The sequence below is a fragment of the Phyllostomus hastatus genome, unplaced genomic scaffold (genome assembly GCF_019186645.2).
Source record: "Phyllostomus hastatus isolate PE091 unplaced genomic scaffold, TTU_PhHast_1.1 phas_scaffold_317, whole genome shotgun sequence".
NCBI lineage: Eukaryota > Metazoa > Chordata > Mammalia > Chiroptera > Phyllostomidae > Phyllostomus > Phyllostomus hastatus.
The window spans coordinates 13,664,248-13,678,797 of NW_025334023.1; the positions used below are offsets into that span (position 1 = coordinate 13,664,248).

Consider the following 14,550-nt stretch of genomic DNA (forward strand, 5'->3'; position numbering starts at 1 on the left):
GCACTTTGGGGATCCATTTCCAGGGTTGGGGGCAGGTGGGTAGAGGAGACAAGAGAAGGCATCTCTGGGGGTCCAGTGTAGGACCTGCGGTGGATCACAGGCCCTGTTGGGGGTTTGTGAGGGAGCAGGGACAGCAATACCTCTGCCGTCAGGAGGAAGATCTCCTCGGGGATGTGCCGGATCCCGCCGGCGATGACACCCAGAGCCACTCCAGGGAACACGTAGGCGTTGTTTCCCTGCCCTGGAATGAAGGTCCTGCCATCTTCCAGAGTCACGCTCTTAAAAGGACTCCCACTGGCAAAGATCCCTCGGCCCTGGAGGCAGGAAGAAAATCAGAGACGAAGCTTGGAGATGGGTTTCAGGCAGCAGCAGTGGCCTACTTTTATGTCCCAAATGTTGGACCCTTCTTCACCCTCTCCCACATACTCAGCTTTGTGCTGAGCACACTGTGCTTGTTCGTTTGACCAGAAAGCTTAGCCCAGTGAGTCACTTGGTAGCCAAGAAACTGCCAGAAGGTGAAAGTATGCCTTTTTTACCTGTCACCTCCTGGGAGGGTCAATCCAAGACATGACAGGTCTGTATGTGGCCTGGATCTGCGAGGGCCTTGAGTTCTGGTCAAAGCTCCATGTTATTAGAAGAACCTTGAGCAGTATGAGCAATGGTAAGAGCTTGGGCTTTGGAGTCAGACCTGAGTTTGAGGGCCAGCTCCACTCCTTGCTAGCTCTGTGCCCTTGGGCAAGTTACTTCACCTTTCTGAACCTCAGCCTGCTCATCAGCAAAGTGAGGATGTTTTTTCACTCTCATAGGGTTACTCATAGTCACTGGTACTATGTCCTCTCAGCCTGGGGAAGGAAGGACTCCTCGCTGACCTCGGTGACCTGGTAGCACTTCTCAGCCGTGCACTCGGCCTTGCTGGTGGGGTTGCTCAGGGCAAAGATGATAGGGCGCTCGTGGAAGGAGGCCATGTCCCTCAGAATCTGCTCCGTGAAGGCTCCTGCGATGGCAGCAACACCTACAGGGAAAAGGTGGGTAGTGGGGATGCCTACTCTTTATGAACAGTCCATCCTTCTGGTGGTGGTGGTGGAGGAACTAGGTGCAACATGAGAGACTCAGGGGTCTTAGGGATGGCGTCTGCCACAGGGACAGAGGGAGCAGTAGAGAAGGGCCTTTCCGCATGAGCTGGCAGAGACCTCCTGTTGATCTCTAAGGGACCACTGGTCCACTTCAAGTTCATGCCCAGTTAAGCTGCACCTATGAAGGCATTCTGGGCATTGCCCTTCATTTTGGGCTATTCTGCCAGTACAGGGAGGGATGCCAGGGTCCCTGCTTCGGGGGAGGAACACTCATTTCTTCCTGGTTAGAGAGACCAGCCCTGCATTCTTCCACTGCACTGTATAATTCTGCATCATTAAGCCCCAACTTGGTGCCTTAGTTTTATGGTTTTTATATAATAGTCATGCAATTAAAGTTTTTGGCATTAAATCGGACAGGGGTTAGGGGAAAGAGCTGTGTTTCCATGGGCTACTTATGCCTCCTTGCTGAGCCTCAGTCTTCACCTGCAAGTCAAGAGGATTAGCTGGGCTGGGCAGTGGGCTGCCTCCTGCCTCCTACCTATGATGGCCGTGGGCTTCACCAGCCTCACCACCTCCTCCAGCGAGTTCACTTGAGGATGGTCCTGTGCAAATATCTCCTTTTCATGGTTCAGGTTGCTTCTCCCCTGCAGCAAAAGGAAGAACACAGAGCAGCTGTAGTGGTGAGAACCGTGAGGCAGGGGCCTGGGTCCATTTGGAGACTCTGAGAGCATCTCCTGCTGAGACCCATGCTTTGGTCTGAGCTCTCAGAAGCCTTGAGACTTGTCCTCTTGATCAGATTTCCTGGTAGAACCTAAGGATTTTTACTGTGTGTGCATGTGTGATGTGTTTATTGAACCCAGACCATATATGGAGAATCTACAAAGCCTTTCTTTGAGCTGTTGGGGTCATGGTTCCGGGGCCAGAACAGGGAGGCCCTCAGGAAATGCCTGAGTCTGACCAAGACCCCTGGTCCCAAGGCATCCAGCACCCAAGTCCAGTTGAGGGATGGGGCCTGAGCCACCTAGGGTCAGGGAGCTAATCAGAATGCATTTCATAAGAGCCATTAACCTCCCTGTGAACAATACCAGGCTGAGCTCCAGAACAGGCTTATAGGGGCTGGCTGTGCTGCACCAGATTCCTTCCGTTTCATCAAATAGGAGTCGGAAGACAACAATCTGGTAGATGGGTACAAAGGTTCCTGATGACTCCTTTAGATGAGCTGTCCTCATGAGAACCAGAGGGAAGACATCAGCTTTGAGAGATCTTTTAGTGGGAGTGGGCTCAATGGGATTAACAGAATGATATGGAGAGATGGGCAAGAGGTAAGAGCAGCAGCCTCTGCCTGTGTCTGGGTTTTGCTCTGGAGTGACCTGGGGTGGGAGGAGGAGTCTCCAGGCCTCAGTTGCTGCCGGCAGAAATCTGGCTCTCCATGGAACAACAGGCAGGTCAGTTCATGTGGAGGGATCTCTGCTATCCTTTGTTGGTGGTCCCACATACCCACCCTGTTCCTGTCTCTTACGTCTTTTCTTTTTTAAATCTCCCCCCTGACATTTTATGTTAGTGAAATTCTGGGAATCAAAACCGAGCTCTGAGTGAAGTCCTAAGGGAGGAGGTCATCCAGTTGTGCCCCTCACCACCTTCCAGACAGAAGCTGGGCTGTTTCACTCTCATTCATGCTTCCACTCATACCTCAAACATTAGTTATGCACTTACCATATGACATCAAGAATACATATAGCCTAGTGGGGGTCTAAACTAGTAAAGGGGTAACTGCCCTACAATGTGGTAAGTGCAATTTATGGGGCACAGGCTACCTGAGCATAGATGTAGTAAATTGAGACTTAGATGCTCAGAGAAAGCTTTTGGAGGAAGTAACATTTGAGCTGAATCAGAAGATTAAGGAGGAAATAGATGGGGCATGTGGGAGTGACCATGGGTGTGTGAGAAAAGGACATTTTAGGCAGATGAACAAAATGCACAGAAATGTGGAGGACAGGGTGTATATTACTTTTGGACAACTATGATTTGTTATGGCTGGAGGTTAGTACAAGGCAGGAAGTGGTGGGAGACAAGGCTGGAAGGGATACACATGCCTGCATACACATTCAAAGCATTGGTCAAAAGCAATTAAGGCTACTCTGTGATGAATCTTTTGCTTTGGTGGTTAGGGCATTGCCTGCCTTTTTCCCTCTGTTCTGTTTGAATAGTTCACCCCTTGGAGACCTCATCTTGTCCACTTCCAATAGCTGAAGGTGTCAGGAAACCTCCGGGTCTCCACACTGACAGTACCTTGACAATGAGTCCCTTGGAGTCCACCATCCAGATCTTCCTTGTGGCCTCTGCCTTGGGTACGCCTTCTTTCTCTAGGGCCATGACAAGAAGGTGGGCGATGCCCATGGCTGCCTGGGAGGTAACATGTGGCAAATGTTCAGACACAGGGCAATCAGATGCTTCACCAAGATCCTCTCTCCTTTCTCCCTACTTCTAGGAGACCCAGTTAAATCCTTGCCTTGAGTTACCCAATGTTGGGACCCAGGCTGCTGTGATGATCACAATGCACCCATGCTTCTTACTCCTCTCAGAACCCCAGAACACCTCCTCGCCTTGACACCCCTCCACCCATTCTTATTCTCCTACTGGAATAACTGTAGAGAGCCCCTGATGGCACCTACCTCACCTGCACCTTGGAAAACAAACACATGATTGGAGAGCTTGTTCTTGGTGATTCTCAGAGCAGCCAGGATCCCTGCCACAGCAACAGAGGCTGTACCTGCAACAGAGTGGACTGAGATCAGCCTCGGGCCACTGGGTCCCAACCCCCAAGAGAAGACCCTTGGCAGAGTTCTGCCTAGAACCTGTGGTGGAACAAGCCACTTTCCTTAGCCCTTATGGAAGTCAAGCCTCAAGGCATGAAGGTTTTTAGAGCAAATCCATACCCTTTTTTGCAGATAACTGTTATTTTGAGAAATAGCTCCTGGATTGTTACTCAACCCTGGGAGAGAGGATCAGAGAGTCCGGTGCTGCTACCACCATCATTTATAAATATAACGGAATCCAAAACAAAGTGTACTCCTCATAGAAATTCTTTGTTTAAGGGATAAGTGAATAAAAATATTAAAATTGGGCCATAAACTAACCATGTGATTTGAGATGCCTACCTTATCCACCAAGTGATAAGGTTGGCTGTGCCCAGAAGCATACCATCATTGAAAGTCTGGGAGGTACAAGTTACATGAGCAGGTGACTCAGGTTTGTTTGACACCTACTCCTGCTGCAACTTCCTCTCCCTCAATCCACACCTAAGGCCTCAACGGGAACTCCTCATGACCAGCTGACCAAGGAGAAAACTTGGACTTGGTTTATATATTATTATTCATGATATGCTGCCCTCAACTAGAAGAGCATGTTTGTAGCTTGCCAGCCTGAGTATAAAGGTAGCCCTAAGGATGGCAGTGAAGGAAATTTTTCCAATGGTCATGAGTTCAGATTGCAAATTTGGTTGTCCACTTTGGTCCAAGGGATTGCTAGATCTTCACTGGTTCATGGGCAGTTGCTAATGGCTTTGCTGGATGGTCATGGACTTAAAAAAATAGTAAGATCAATGATGAGGAAGTCTGGTGAAGGTTGTATGGAGGGACCTCTTGGAACAGGTACAGAGTATAAAGATATTTGTGCCCCATACAAAAGTTCACTGTAAGGCATAATGAAAATAGGTTCTTAATAATTAGGAGGACAGCATGGCATGCCCTATGTATGTCAGTCAGCATCTTTCCCCAGTCACTTAGAGTTTGTTCAATGAGTTTATGTATAAATCAGCCATGGAGCCAAGGATGGAAGCTATGCATGGACTTCTCTCAGCAAGGCTGCTACTGTTACCACCAAATGATTAGCCTGTCAGTGGCAGAGAGCAGCACTGAGCTCCTGATATGGCACCATTCCCTGGGAGGACCATCCAGCTGGCATCAGGGTGATTATGTTGGACCTCTTCCCTTATGGACAGGAAAGAGATTTGTCCTCACTGGAACAAACCTATATTTTGGATATGGATTTTCCTTCCTTGTCTGTAATGCTCTGTCAGTGCCATCATCTGGATGTTTGGGTTGCCTATTCACCATCCTGATATATTCTAGACAATGAGGCTTCTAATCAAGGAGTTCATTTCAAAATAATAGAAGCGCAGCAATGGTCTCATGTCCACAGATTCAGTGGTCTTCACATGTGCTCTATCACCACAGAGCAGCTTGTCTAATGCATCAGTAGAATGGGTTACTGAAGACTTAAGACTCTATGGAGATGGTGAGGTTCTATATTATAGAATGCAATATATGATTTGACTTAGCAAACAATATATTATGCATCTTCTCCTACAGCCAGAATGCTTGGTTCTGGAAACCAAGGGGTTGAAGTAGGAGTGGCTCCTCTCACAATTTCATGTAATAACTTGCTTGCAGAATTATTGCTTCCTATCTCTTCAATTCTGTGCTCTAGAGACTGACGGTCTTGGTTCCCAAGGTTCCCAAGAGATGAATGCTTCCATTAGAGTTCACAACATGGTTCTATTGAACTGGCAGTTGAGACTCCACCTGGCCATTTGGTGCTCTTTTTACCAGAAAACCAGTGGGCAAAGAAGAGGGTTACTTTGCTGCTGTGGTGATTCAGCCTGATGACTGAAGGCAGCTGGGGGTGGGGAGGACCATATCTGAGCCCAGGAGATTCTCTGGGGTGTTTCTTAGTACTTCTATGCCCAATAGTAAATGTTAATATACTACCACAACTAAAGAGATGCAGAACCACCAGGACTGAGATCCTTCAGAAATGAAGGTTTGGGTCACCTGCTAGGTAAAGAACCCTGGCAAGCTGAGGTCTCATCTGAGGACAAAAAAACATGGAATGGGAACTTGAGGAAGAAATTTATAAACGTCAACTATGGCTTCATGACTGGTTACAGAAATGATGGGCATAGCAGTCATGCAGGTTTTTTCTTTTATTTTTATATGATTATACATAATGGTATATATTAGTTAATTTATTCCCCCTTCTCCTTCCTCTTATTATTTTTATGAGTTTTGTTGGTGGTTAATTCTATAATTTAGTCCTTGTGTAACAGAATTTTCAAATGTGATTGTGACTGAGTTGTAAGAGTACTTAATCCTGCCCAGAGATGGGTAGCGTGACTATCTTCCAGAGATGAAGAAAATGACTTTTGAGACTGCCTCTCCCCATTTCAGGGAAAAGGTGAGAATGTCTTCATTTGTTGGAAGAATAGTTGCTTTCACTAGGCATTTTGTGGGGGTTGTTTTGTTGTTGTCTGAAAGTACCAGTTTACAGAACAATGTGTATGGATGCTGAATAGCTGAAAGGATGAAGTGTGCCAATTACTGAGGAATTGTTTCCCAGCTTCAACCCCACCTTTCCTTGCTCTGCTTTGTCTACAAATCACTCCAGCTCCACCAACTCTATGCTTAAACCTGCCAAAAGGGGGCGCCAGAGGGCGACTGACAGGCTGGATAGGGGAAAGGAATATTTTTTTTTTCAGCATCATCTTTGCCTTGTCAGATTGCTGGGTTAAAAGTATGACATTAAGTTAAATTTAAATTTTATATAAAGAACAAAAATTTTTTTAGTGTATGTCACATATGATGGAACAAATATTCTAAAAAATGATTCATTACCTGAAATTCAAATTAAACTAGGTATCTGCAGTGTTGTTTTTGCTAAATCTGGCAACCCCACAGCCTTGGTTTTTCCCCTCTATGGCACCAGTTTGTTCCAGAAGCAGCAGCTGAGTCCAGTTTGCCGTTTGGCCATCGCTTGTAGAACTGGCCCCGCAGGTGCCCCTCAGAGGCATGAACACTAGTCAGCAGCCTCCTCATCTTCCCTTTGCTCCCCCAGCCTCAGGGGTGGTAGCAGATCCTCATGGTTTCTTTTTGGCATTTCAATTCTTTAATGTGTCATTCACAATTCTTTATATTAAATTTTCTCTGTTGAAGCAACTGGTGTAGACCTTGCCCGATGTGGTTCACAGTAAAGTAATTGAAACTGGCAGTGACAGGCCTCTATGATGGTCCAAGAAAAGGGAATTAAAGTGAGACTGTATATGGTTCATTAAAGTTGCATAAATCAAAGAAATTGTGTTCTCGAAGGCTGGTGAAGAAGCAGAGAAAAGTAAAATGTTCCAGGATACGTTGCATTTTAAAGAGCTACAACCCTTTTTGGAAAACTGTTTCTTCCCAATAGAGACCAAAGGCATAAAATGTTTCTGCCCTTTGACCTTATGCTTCTACTTCTGGGAATCTATGTATGGAAAAAATCCAAAATGTATGTCTTAGGATATTTATAACATTGTTATTTATAACACAGAGTGCCTGGAAATAAATATGTAAAAAAGGAGTAATGGTTAAGTAAATGAGCTAGAGTAGACACTCAGTAGACCATACTGCAGCCACTAAAAATGATCATTATAAAGATGGTGCAGCTACTTAGAAAATGCTTTGAAGTTAGTATATTGTTCTGTTTTATGTCTTTTTTATTTCTTAAAATTTTTATTATACATGCTATATTTATGGAAAATGAAGACCCTGGGAGGAACTCAAATTAGATGTAAATCATGTTCAGCTGAGCTGATCACAAGTCACGTTTAGCATGAGAACAATTAAGCTGAAGTTGTCTTTCCCTTGTATTAATAGGTTGCCATCATTTTCTTAATTTTGGCAATAGCTTTCCCTGGATTCAGCCCCCTTGGGTCAGATCCTTGTGCAGTTCATGATGTGGTGTAGCAGCGATACAGAGAGCAGGGGTCTTGTGGCTCGGCCAGGAGCTCCTCTGTGAAGTGGGCTCTGGAGTCAATCATCCAGTGACAGGCCTGCATAAGTACCGCAGGCCCCAAATATTTGCCTCCATCTCACCAGCAGCTGGGGCTGCTGGTGCTGCAGGGGACACAGAGGACGCACTTGGTCAGCCCATCCAGTTTCTCTCGATCTTCTATGGACTACAGACACTGCTGTTTGCCTTCCTGGCATGCATCTTCTTCAAATAAAGCTTAATGGATTTGGACTGAGCATAGACGTTGCTTAAATCAGGAACAAGATCGTTCATCGCATGCATATGTGGAGGAGGGTAGGTTTTTGAGACTTTGTTGAAGTTGGTGTCTGTCCTTCGGTGCAAGCCAGAGTGTTGCCTCCGCTGATGTCATTGCACAGGAGCCACAGATGCCTTCTCTGCATGGCCTTTCGAAGGTCAGGGCAGAATCAGTTTCATTCTCACTCTTGATGAAAGCATCCAACACCATAGGGCCGTTTTTATTCAAATGAATTTCATAAGTTTGCTCATGAAGTTTATCCCCAGTCTTGTCTGGGTCCCAAAAGTATATGGCAAATTTCTTGAGTCCAAGAGCTGCGGCTGAAGCTGTTGGGGGCCCTTGAGCAGGCCTGCGGGCAGGTGCCACCAAGGCTGAGGCCGGGAGCGGGCGCCTCAAGGATACTCTTGCCACCTCTGTCATCTTGGCTCCTGACCGTGAGCCCCCTTTATAAGTCTTAATGTACAGACATTTAGCTAATCCTATTATTGTCCCCTTTTACAGACTGGGAAAATGAGATACAGAGCAGTTTGCTGAATTGTCCAGGATCACACGCAGAATGAGGCATTGAACCTAGGGCAGCAGGCTCTAGGGCAGGGGTGTCAAACTCATATTCACCAGGGGCCACATCAGTCTCACGGTTGCCTCACGAATGTAACTTTAGGACTGTATACATGTAACTACTCCTTAACAGTTAAGTGAGAGCTCAGCACTGCTGCCCAGTAGCAACAAGGTGCCGGGATGGATAAAACAAGGTAGGGGGCCAGATTCGTCCCATGGGTCTTGTGTTTGCCACCTGTGCTTTAGGGCTTGTGCTCTTAATCAATGAACTATGCTTCACTGGGTTAGTAGGAAGGAGGATAGATTATACATCATGATTCTAATTGTAAAAAGGATACACACAGAAAATCTGGAAGGAACTACAAAATACTAAGGGTTGCAGGGTGGAAATGTGAGTGAATTTTCTGTTTTCTGTTTTCCAGGGGGATTGTTTTTTGATAGCTCTGGGGTGAGACCTTCTCTCAGAACATGGGTGGGATTTGCTCCTAACTTAGAGGCTATGTGGTAGGCTGAGGTAGGCAGCTCAGCAAACGGTTAGAGCCTAGTAAATATACCTTCTGAGGCTGTGGCCATCAGAATGCAGGAACATACTCCTCAGAAGATGAGGTGCAGGCTCTCCAGCCTTCACATAGCTGTGACCTGGAGGGACTGCTGAAATGTCAGCAGGGTCCCAGGGCCAGGGCTGAGGACCACTGAAGCTTCCTAGGATTGTCTGAGGGTCCCTAAGGGGCCCAGCATGCACTCACTGAGGGCCTACGGGTAAAAGCACCATGCTGGGCACTGCAGACAACAGGGGTGAATCAAACATGGTCCCTGTACTCGGAAAACCCCAGTTTACCAAGGCTGGGGCACAAATAACTATAGCATAATCAGTAGCTAGAGGTCATTTTTTCAAAACCATTGCATTAATTCATTTATTTACTTAGGATCAGTTATGCACCAGCCTCTGGGGTACTGAGGATATCATTGGTAACAAAATGGGTTCATTCCTGCTTCGGAAAGAAAGAAGCTATTAAATGATTACGGGTGTGTGATGACTGTCATAAAGAAGTTGTTCATGATGCTCTTTTTGTTAGTTTACACGTAGAAAAGTTTACTGTCAGTGTTAACCTGCCTTTGCAGCTTCGTTACTCTGCGTGTACTCTGTGCATCAGTTGTCACCATTCCCCAGGAGGCCACTTCTATTTTCCACAACTGTATTTTGCCCCAGCTGTTCCCACCATCCATAGGACCTTCAACGGTCCATTATTTATTCCTTATGATTCAGTCCAAATGATCTCCTCTGCCATGCATTCTCTACTTTCCCCAGGTACTCTTTCTTCCTGAATCTACTTTTTGTCTAACCTGAATAAAGCCAGGCTCTGTCATGGCCAGGCTCATCTCTGTACTGCATTTAAATGTAACACCAACTTGCCATGGCTGGTTGGCTTAACTGATTGCAGCATTGTCCTATACACCAAAAGTGGGTAGGTTCAATTCCTGGTCAGGGCAGATATGGAAGGCGACTGATCAATGCTTCCCTCTACCATCGATGTTTTCCTCTATCTTCCTCTCTCCCTTCCCCCCTCTTTAAAAATCAATAAACATATCCTTGGGTGAGGATTAAAAAAAAAAGGAACACCAACCTGACAACCAAGAAAGCATCAACAAGCAGTTTAAATAGTCACTTAAATTAACAACAGAGGTGGTGAGATTTGTATGGTGTGGCCCTCCTCCCAAACCCCCAAATACCCTTTTTGTCCATCATTTTCTCAAAGTCCACTTATTGTGGTGGCTATTCCCCATTTTTCCATCTCCCTCAAAACAACCTCACCCATCTCTTTGCATCTAAAAACCCATTTTCACATGCTCTACCAAGTCAGCGTATGCCATCCAAAAGATCTCCAGACGAATTATATGCCCATTTAAGTCTGAGACCTACTGAAGGAGATGGCTTCTCTAGGTGAAGTATTAGATTCCTTCCATTGGACAAGAGAGGGAGTTTTCTGTTCATCGGATTCTATTTTAGGACCGCTTTCTCCCTCCTGAGAGGAGGAGCTGTACAAAGCATCTGCCATCAGATGGCGCCAAAGATATTTCATGAGTGAAGCTACCAAAGGCGTTGTACACTTGATGTTTCTTTTCTGGTTTGGGTGTGAAATATCTTCGTGGTTAGAACCTGCAGGTTGAATAATGGCTTACCTGTAAAATACAGGAATGGTTTATTAAGGGAAGGTTAATAATTTGGTGCTGAAATTCAGTGCTGGAAGGGATTGGAGAGCATGACATCCAACGATTGCACAGAAAAGGAAACTGGGGTCAGAGGGAGCAGTGGCTTGCCCCTGTCCATCACCCAGTTGGAAGCGAAGCAGGGAACCCTGGGTGCTACTTCTAGCGTTCCACTGCCTATGCAGCTCAGATGGCCTTTTCCGACTCTAAAGATGAAGGTGGCAGGAGCGGCATTTATGGGATTTCCCAGGGGAGATTTATGGAGGGGCAGGTGGTAGTGGAGGCAGAGGGAAGTGGATTTAGGCAGTAGTTGTACATTTTCAGTGGTGCCTTTGGAAGAAATGGAGAACACAAACCAATGGGAACTCTGATAGAAAAGAGTTGAAAATTCCAGTAAGGATATAGGGCAACTGCCATTCAATGGTCATTCTCACTGTGGCCATGGCTCTGGGCTGTGTGTGCTCACCTGCGTGTGTTCACTGAACATTCACAGCAACTGTGAAGCAGATGCTGTTGTCTCCCTGTGTTCCCCTTTTTGAAGTGGAAAGTGAGGTTCAAAGAAGAAGGAAATGACCAGGAGAGCACTTGTGAGCCCTCTCACCACCGAGTCTGTGTGCCCTCTGCCCCCAGTCCACACGTGCACCCTTGCCTTTCCCCCTCTCACAGCTGGGGCACTGTCCCTGCCCCTGGCTAAGCTGCCCTCAGGTGTGTAAGGCTGGGCCCTGTCATTTCTGCCCACTCAAGGGATTTGTCTTGCAGTTCTCTTCCCTTTTTTTCTGCATCCTCAACTCCTCCCTCTCTACTGGATCACTGCCATCAGCATACAAATGTGTCCCAAAGCTCCTATCCTAAAAAAGCCTTCTCTTGAGGCTATGTAGTTTCCACCCTATTTCCCACTTCCCTTTAGAGCCAAACTCTTTTAAAGGGCTGAATCTATTCATTGCCTCTGTTTCCTTTCCTTTTGGGCTTCCTGAACTCCAATCCAATCAAGTGACTGTCCCCACCTCTTGACAAGTCATCGGCACCTCCACCTTGCCAAATTTAGTGGTCAGGCCTCAGTCCTCCTTGTCCTTGACCTCTCAGCAGCATTTGATACTCTTGTTCACTTTTCATTTGGGAAACTCTCGGCATTTGGCTTCTGGAACCCCACACTCACTGGCTACTTCTTCATGATCAACTTTCTGGATCTTCCTCTGAAGTCAGGTTGTTCTAATACTGACCAGAACTCAAGGGGATACACAGCAGTTCTTAACCCCATATAATAAAGTATGGCCAATAAAGTTATGTCCACCACTAAGTTTCATTCTGGGGGACTCTTGGGTAACATGTTAGGAATTTAAAAATGGAGAGAAAGGAAGCTGCTTCATTTTTTGGAGGAAACTACCCCTTGCCCCCACCGCCCCCAGAATAGCCCAGGGGTCCAAGGATGTTAGAATAGGGCTGTGCCCATAAAGGCTACAGGCAGCAGAGAGCATGACTGGTTCTTCCTTATTCATGACAAAAGAAAAACAAATTTTCCTTTTCAGAGAGAGCTTTCCATAATTACATATCCTGTGCAGGTTGTAGGCTTGGGAAATGCACAAAAGGACAAGCTGAAAATGTGGTTTCTCTCCTGCTTTTAGTAGTCACACCTGACAAAGTTAAAGGAGTTTCCATGCTGAACAGATTACTGGAGAAAAGGGAAAGAAGGAGCCATTTATCAGGTGATGCCAGGCTGTGAGAAGGATAGGAAGTTAGGCTCTGTGGGGGTGTCTGGCTGAGGTGGCTTTGGAGGCCTGGGACCATGGGGAGCTGGGCATCCTCTACTGCAAGGCCAGGTGCGCTCCCACGAGCCACAGAATTAGCACCATTCGTTTGTTCATTAGCAAGTGAGTGCTGGTTCTGGGGCCTTGCCCACTAGGCCTGTGTGCATAACATAAAGATGAAGGAATCGGTTTTGTTCACAGGCAGTTCACAGCATAAGTGTTCAGAAAACTCAGGTTCTCCTGATTGGATATAAAGCAAAGGCCTTCTTTGACTGCTTCAACCCTATTTCTGCGTCTTGAAGGGAATTTTCTAGAGCCCTTGGACCCTCTAGAATGCATTTCTGGTTATGGCAAAGGTGGGGTTAGGCTTATTTAGCCACAGTTTGGAAGGAACCAGAGGGAATTACCACCTTCTTTGCTTAGGAGATTAATTGAATCAGCAGGCTTCATGGGTGAAGGGGTTTTTGTCGCAGAGGAGCCAGGATCAGATGCACAAGCCCACGAGACCCTCGGGGCTGGGGCAGCCTCAGAACACAGGACTTGGGGAAAAGGAAGATTTTGGGGAGTGGAGAGAGATCAGGGTGAAGACACCAGCGGTAGTTTCGGTGTGGGGAAGAGAGAATGGAATGTCCAGTACCTGCTGCTCAGCTTGTGTGGTGGGGGGTGGGAAAGGGGGCAGCAGACCCCCAACAGCCAGAAATAACCCCAACCTCTCACAAACAGGACAAACCGATGAACAAAGTCTTCAGATATGGGCCATTCTCCCCTTCTGCGCCCCTCCTACTGGGGCATCTGAGCCCTGCAGTGCTTTGAAGCATTCTGCAAAGTGGGTGACCATAGCCCAGTGTCACTTTCTTTGGGGCCCTGGGGAAAGATGGGGACAGGCTTGGCCCTAAGTGCAGAACATGGGGGGAGGTGAGGCTTGAGTCTTTAAGGACAAAGAGAAATTAGCCAAGAGCAGAAAAGAGTTCTAGGCACACGGACCAGCACATCTAAAATCACAGCATTGGCCAAGAATTCACAGAAATGTGAGTAATTTCCTGGGCTGCAAGGGTGTATGTTGGAATTGGAGAGAGCAGAGGTAGAGCCCAGACTCCTTCCTCCTCAGGCTCCCCTGGTCCTGTGCTCACACTGGGCCCCGTCCAAACCTCCCCCACAACCTCTCTGTCTTAGCTCTCCTCCCTTCCTCCTTTCCAGGCCTATTGTCAGGAGTCCACTATGCATGAGAGGTCCTAGTGTTAGGTACCAGTGCTGAGTCCCATTCTGTGCCTGTCCCTTCCTACACATCACTACAGTCCTTACAACAACCTGGATGCCACAAACAGGGGCGATGATACAACAGGAACACTTAACCATGAAGTGGCACAGGCCACAGCGACCAGCACAGAGAATGGTTTCATAAAAGCATCCTGGTCATGCTGGCAGTGCTGGCTGATGAGCAGTTGTAGCTGCCATTCCCATATCCACTTTACAGATAAAGGGAGGAAGGCTGTGAGGATTTAAGCCATTTGGCTAAAGCCACAAGCAGAAAAGTGGGAATTCAGACCTAGGCGTATCTCAATCTAATGTCTGGCTGTTAAGCTCTATGACTCACAAATGAAAACTTGAAAACCTAAAAGTGTGAGGGTGTGACAATGGCCTGACATACCGCACAGGCACTCTGAGGGGCCATCTGCCCCTAGAGATGTGGTAGGACTACTGGAAATGCAGGTCTGGGGAAGGTTGGAAGGGTAGGAGGAAGCTCTGGAGCGGACAAGCCAGCTGGTCTTCCAGCTGCTCCCCTGTGGGCAGCTATGAGGGGAGGCTGGGGACCCATGGTTAGTAGGCCAGCGGTGTCCTGGACCTGCTCCTCTGGAAGGACATGGCAGACCCGGCCTCCAGCATGGCC

The 14,550-nt window shown here is 47.0% G+C and overlaps 1 protein-coding gene and 1 pseudogene across 2 annotated transcripts in view; both read right to left on the reverse strand.

Moving 5' to 3' along the window:
- Nucleotides 1–14,550, reverse strand: part of ME3 (malic enzyme 3) — a 189,120-nt gene that overhangs the window by 4,875 nt on the left and 169,695 nt on the right. For both annotated transcript variants that reach the window (XM_045818138.1, XM_045818137.1), the window contains exons 9-13: nt 3,746–3,843; nt 3,363–3,476; nt 1,612–1,717; nt 870–1,012; nt 141–314 (exon numbers count right to left, since the gene is read on the reverse strand). In XM_045818138.1, the coding sequence (XP_045674094.1) occupies nt 141–314; nt 870–1,012; nt 1,612–1,717; nt 3,363–3,476; nt 3,746–3,843 (635 nt within the window). The remainder of the gene's footprint in view (nt 1–140; nt 315–869; nt 1,013–1,611; nt 1,718–3,362; nt 3,477–3,745; nt 3,844–14,550) is intronic.
- Nucleotides 7,726–8,571, reverse strand: LOC123805302 (annotated as a pseudogene).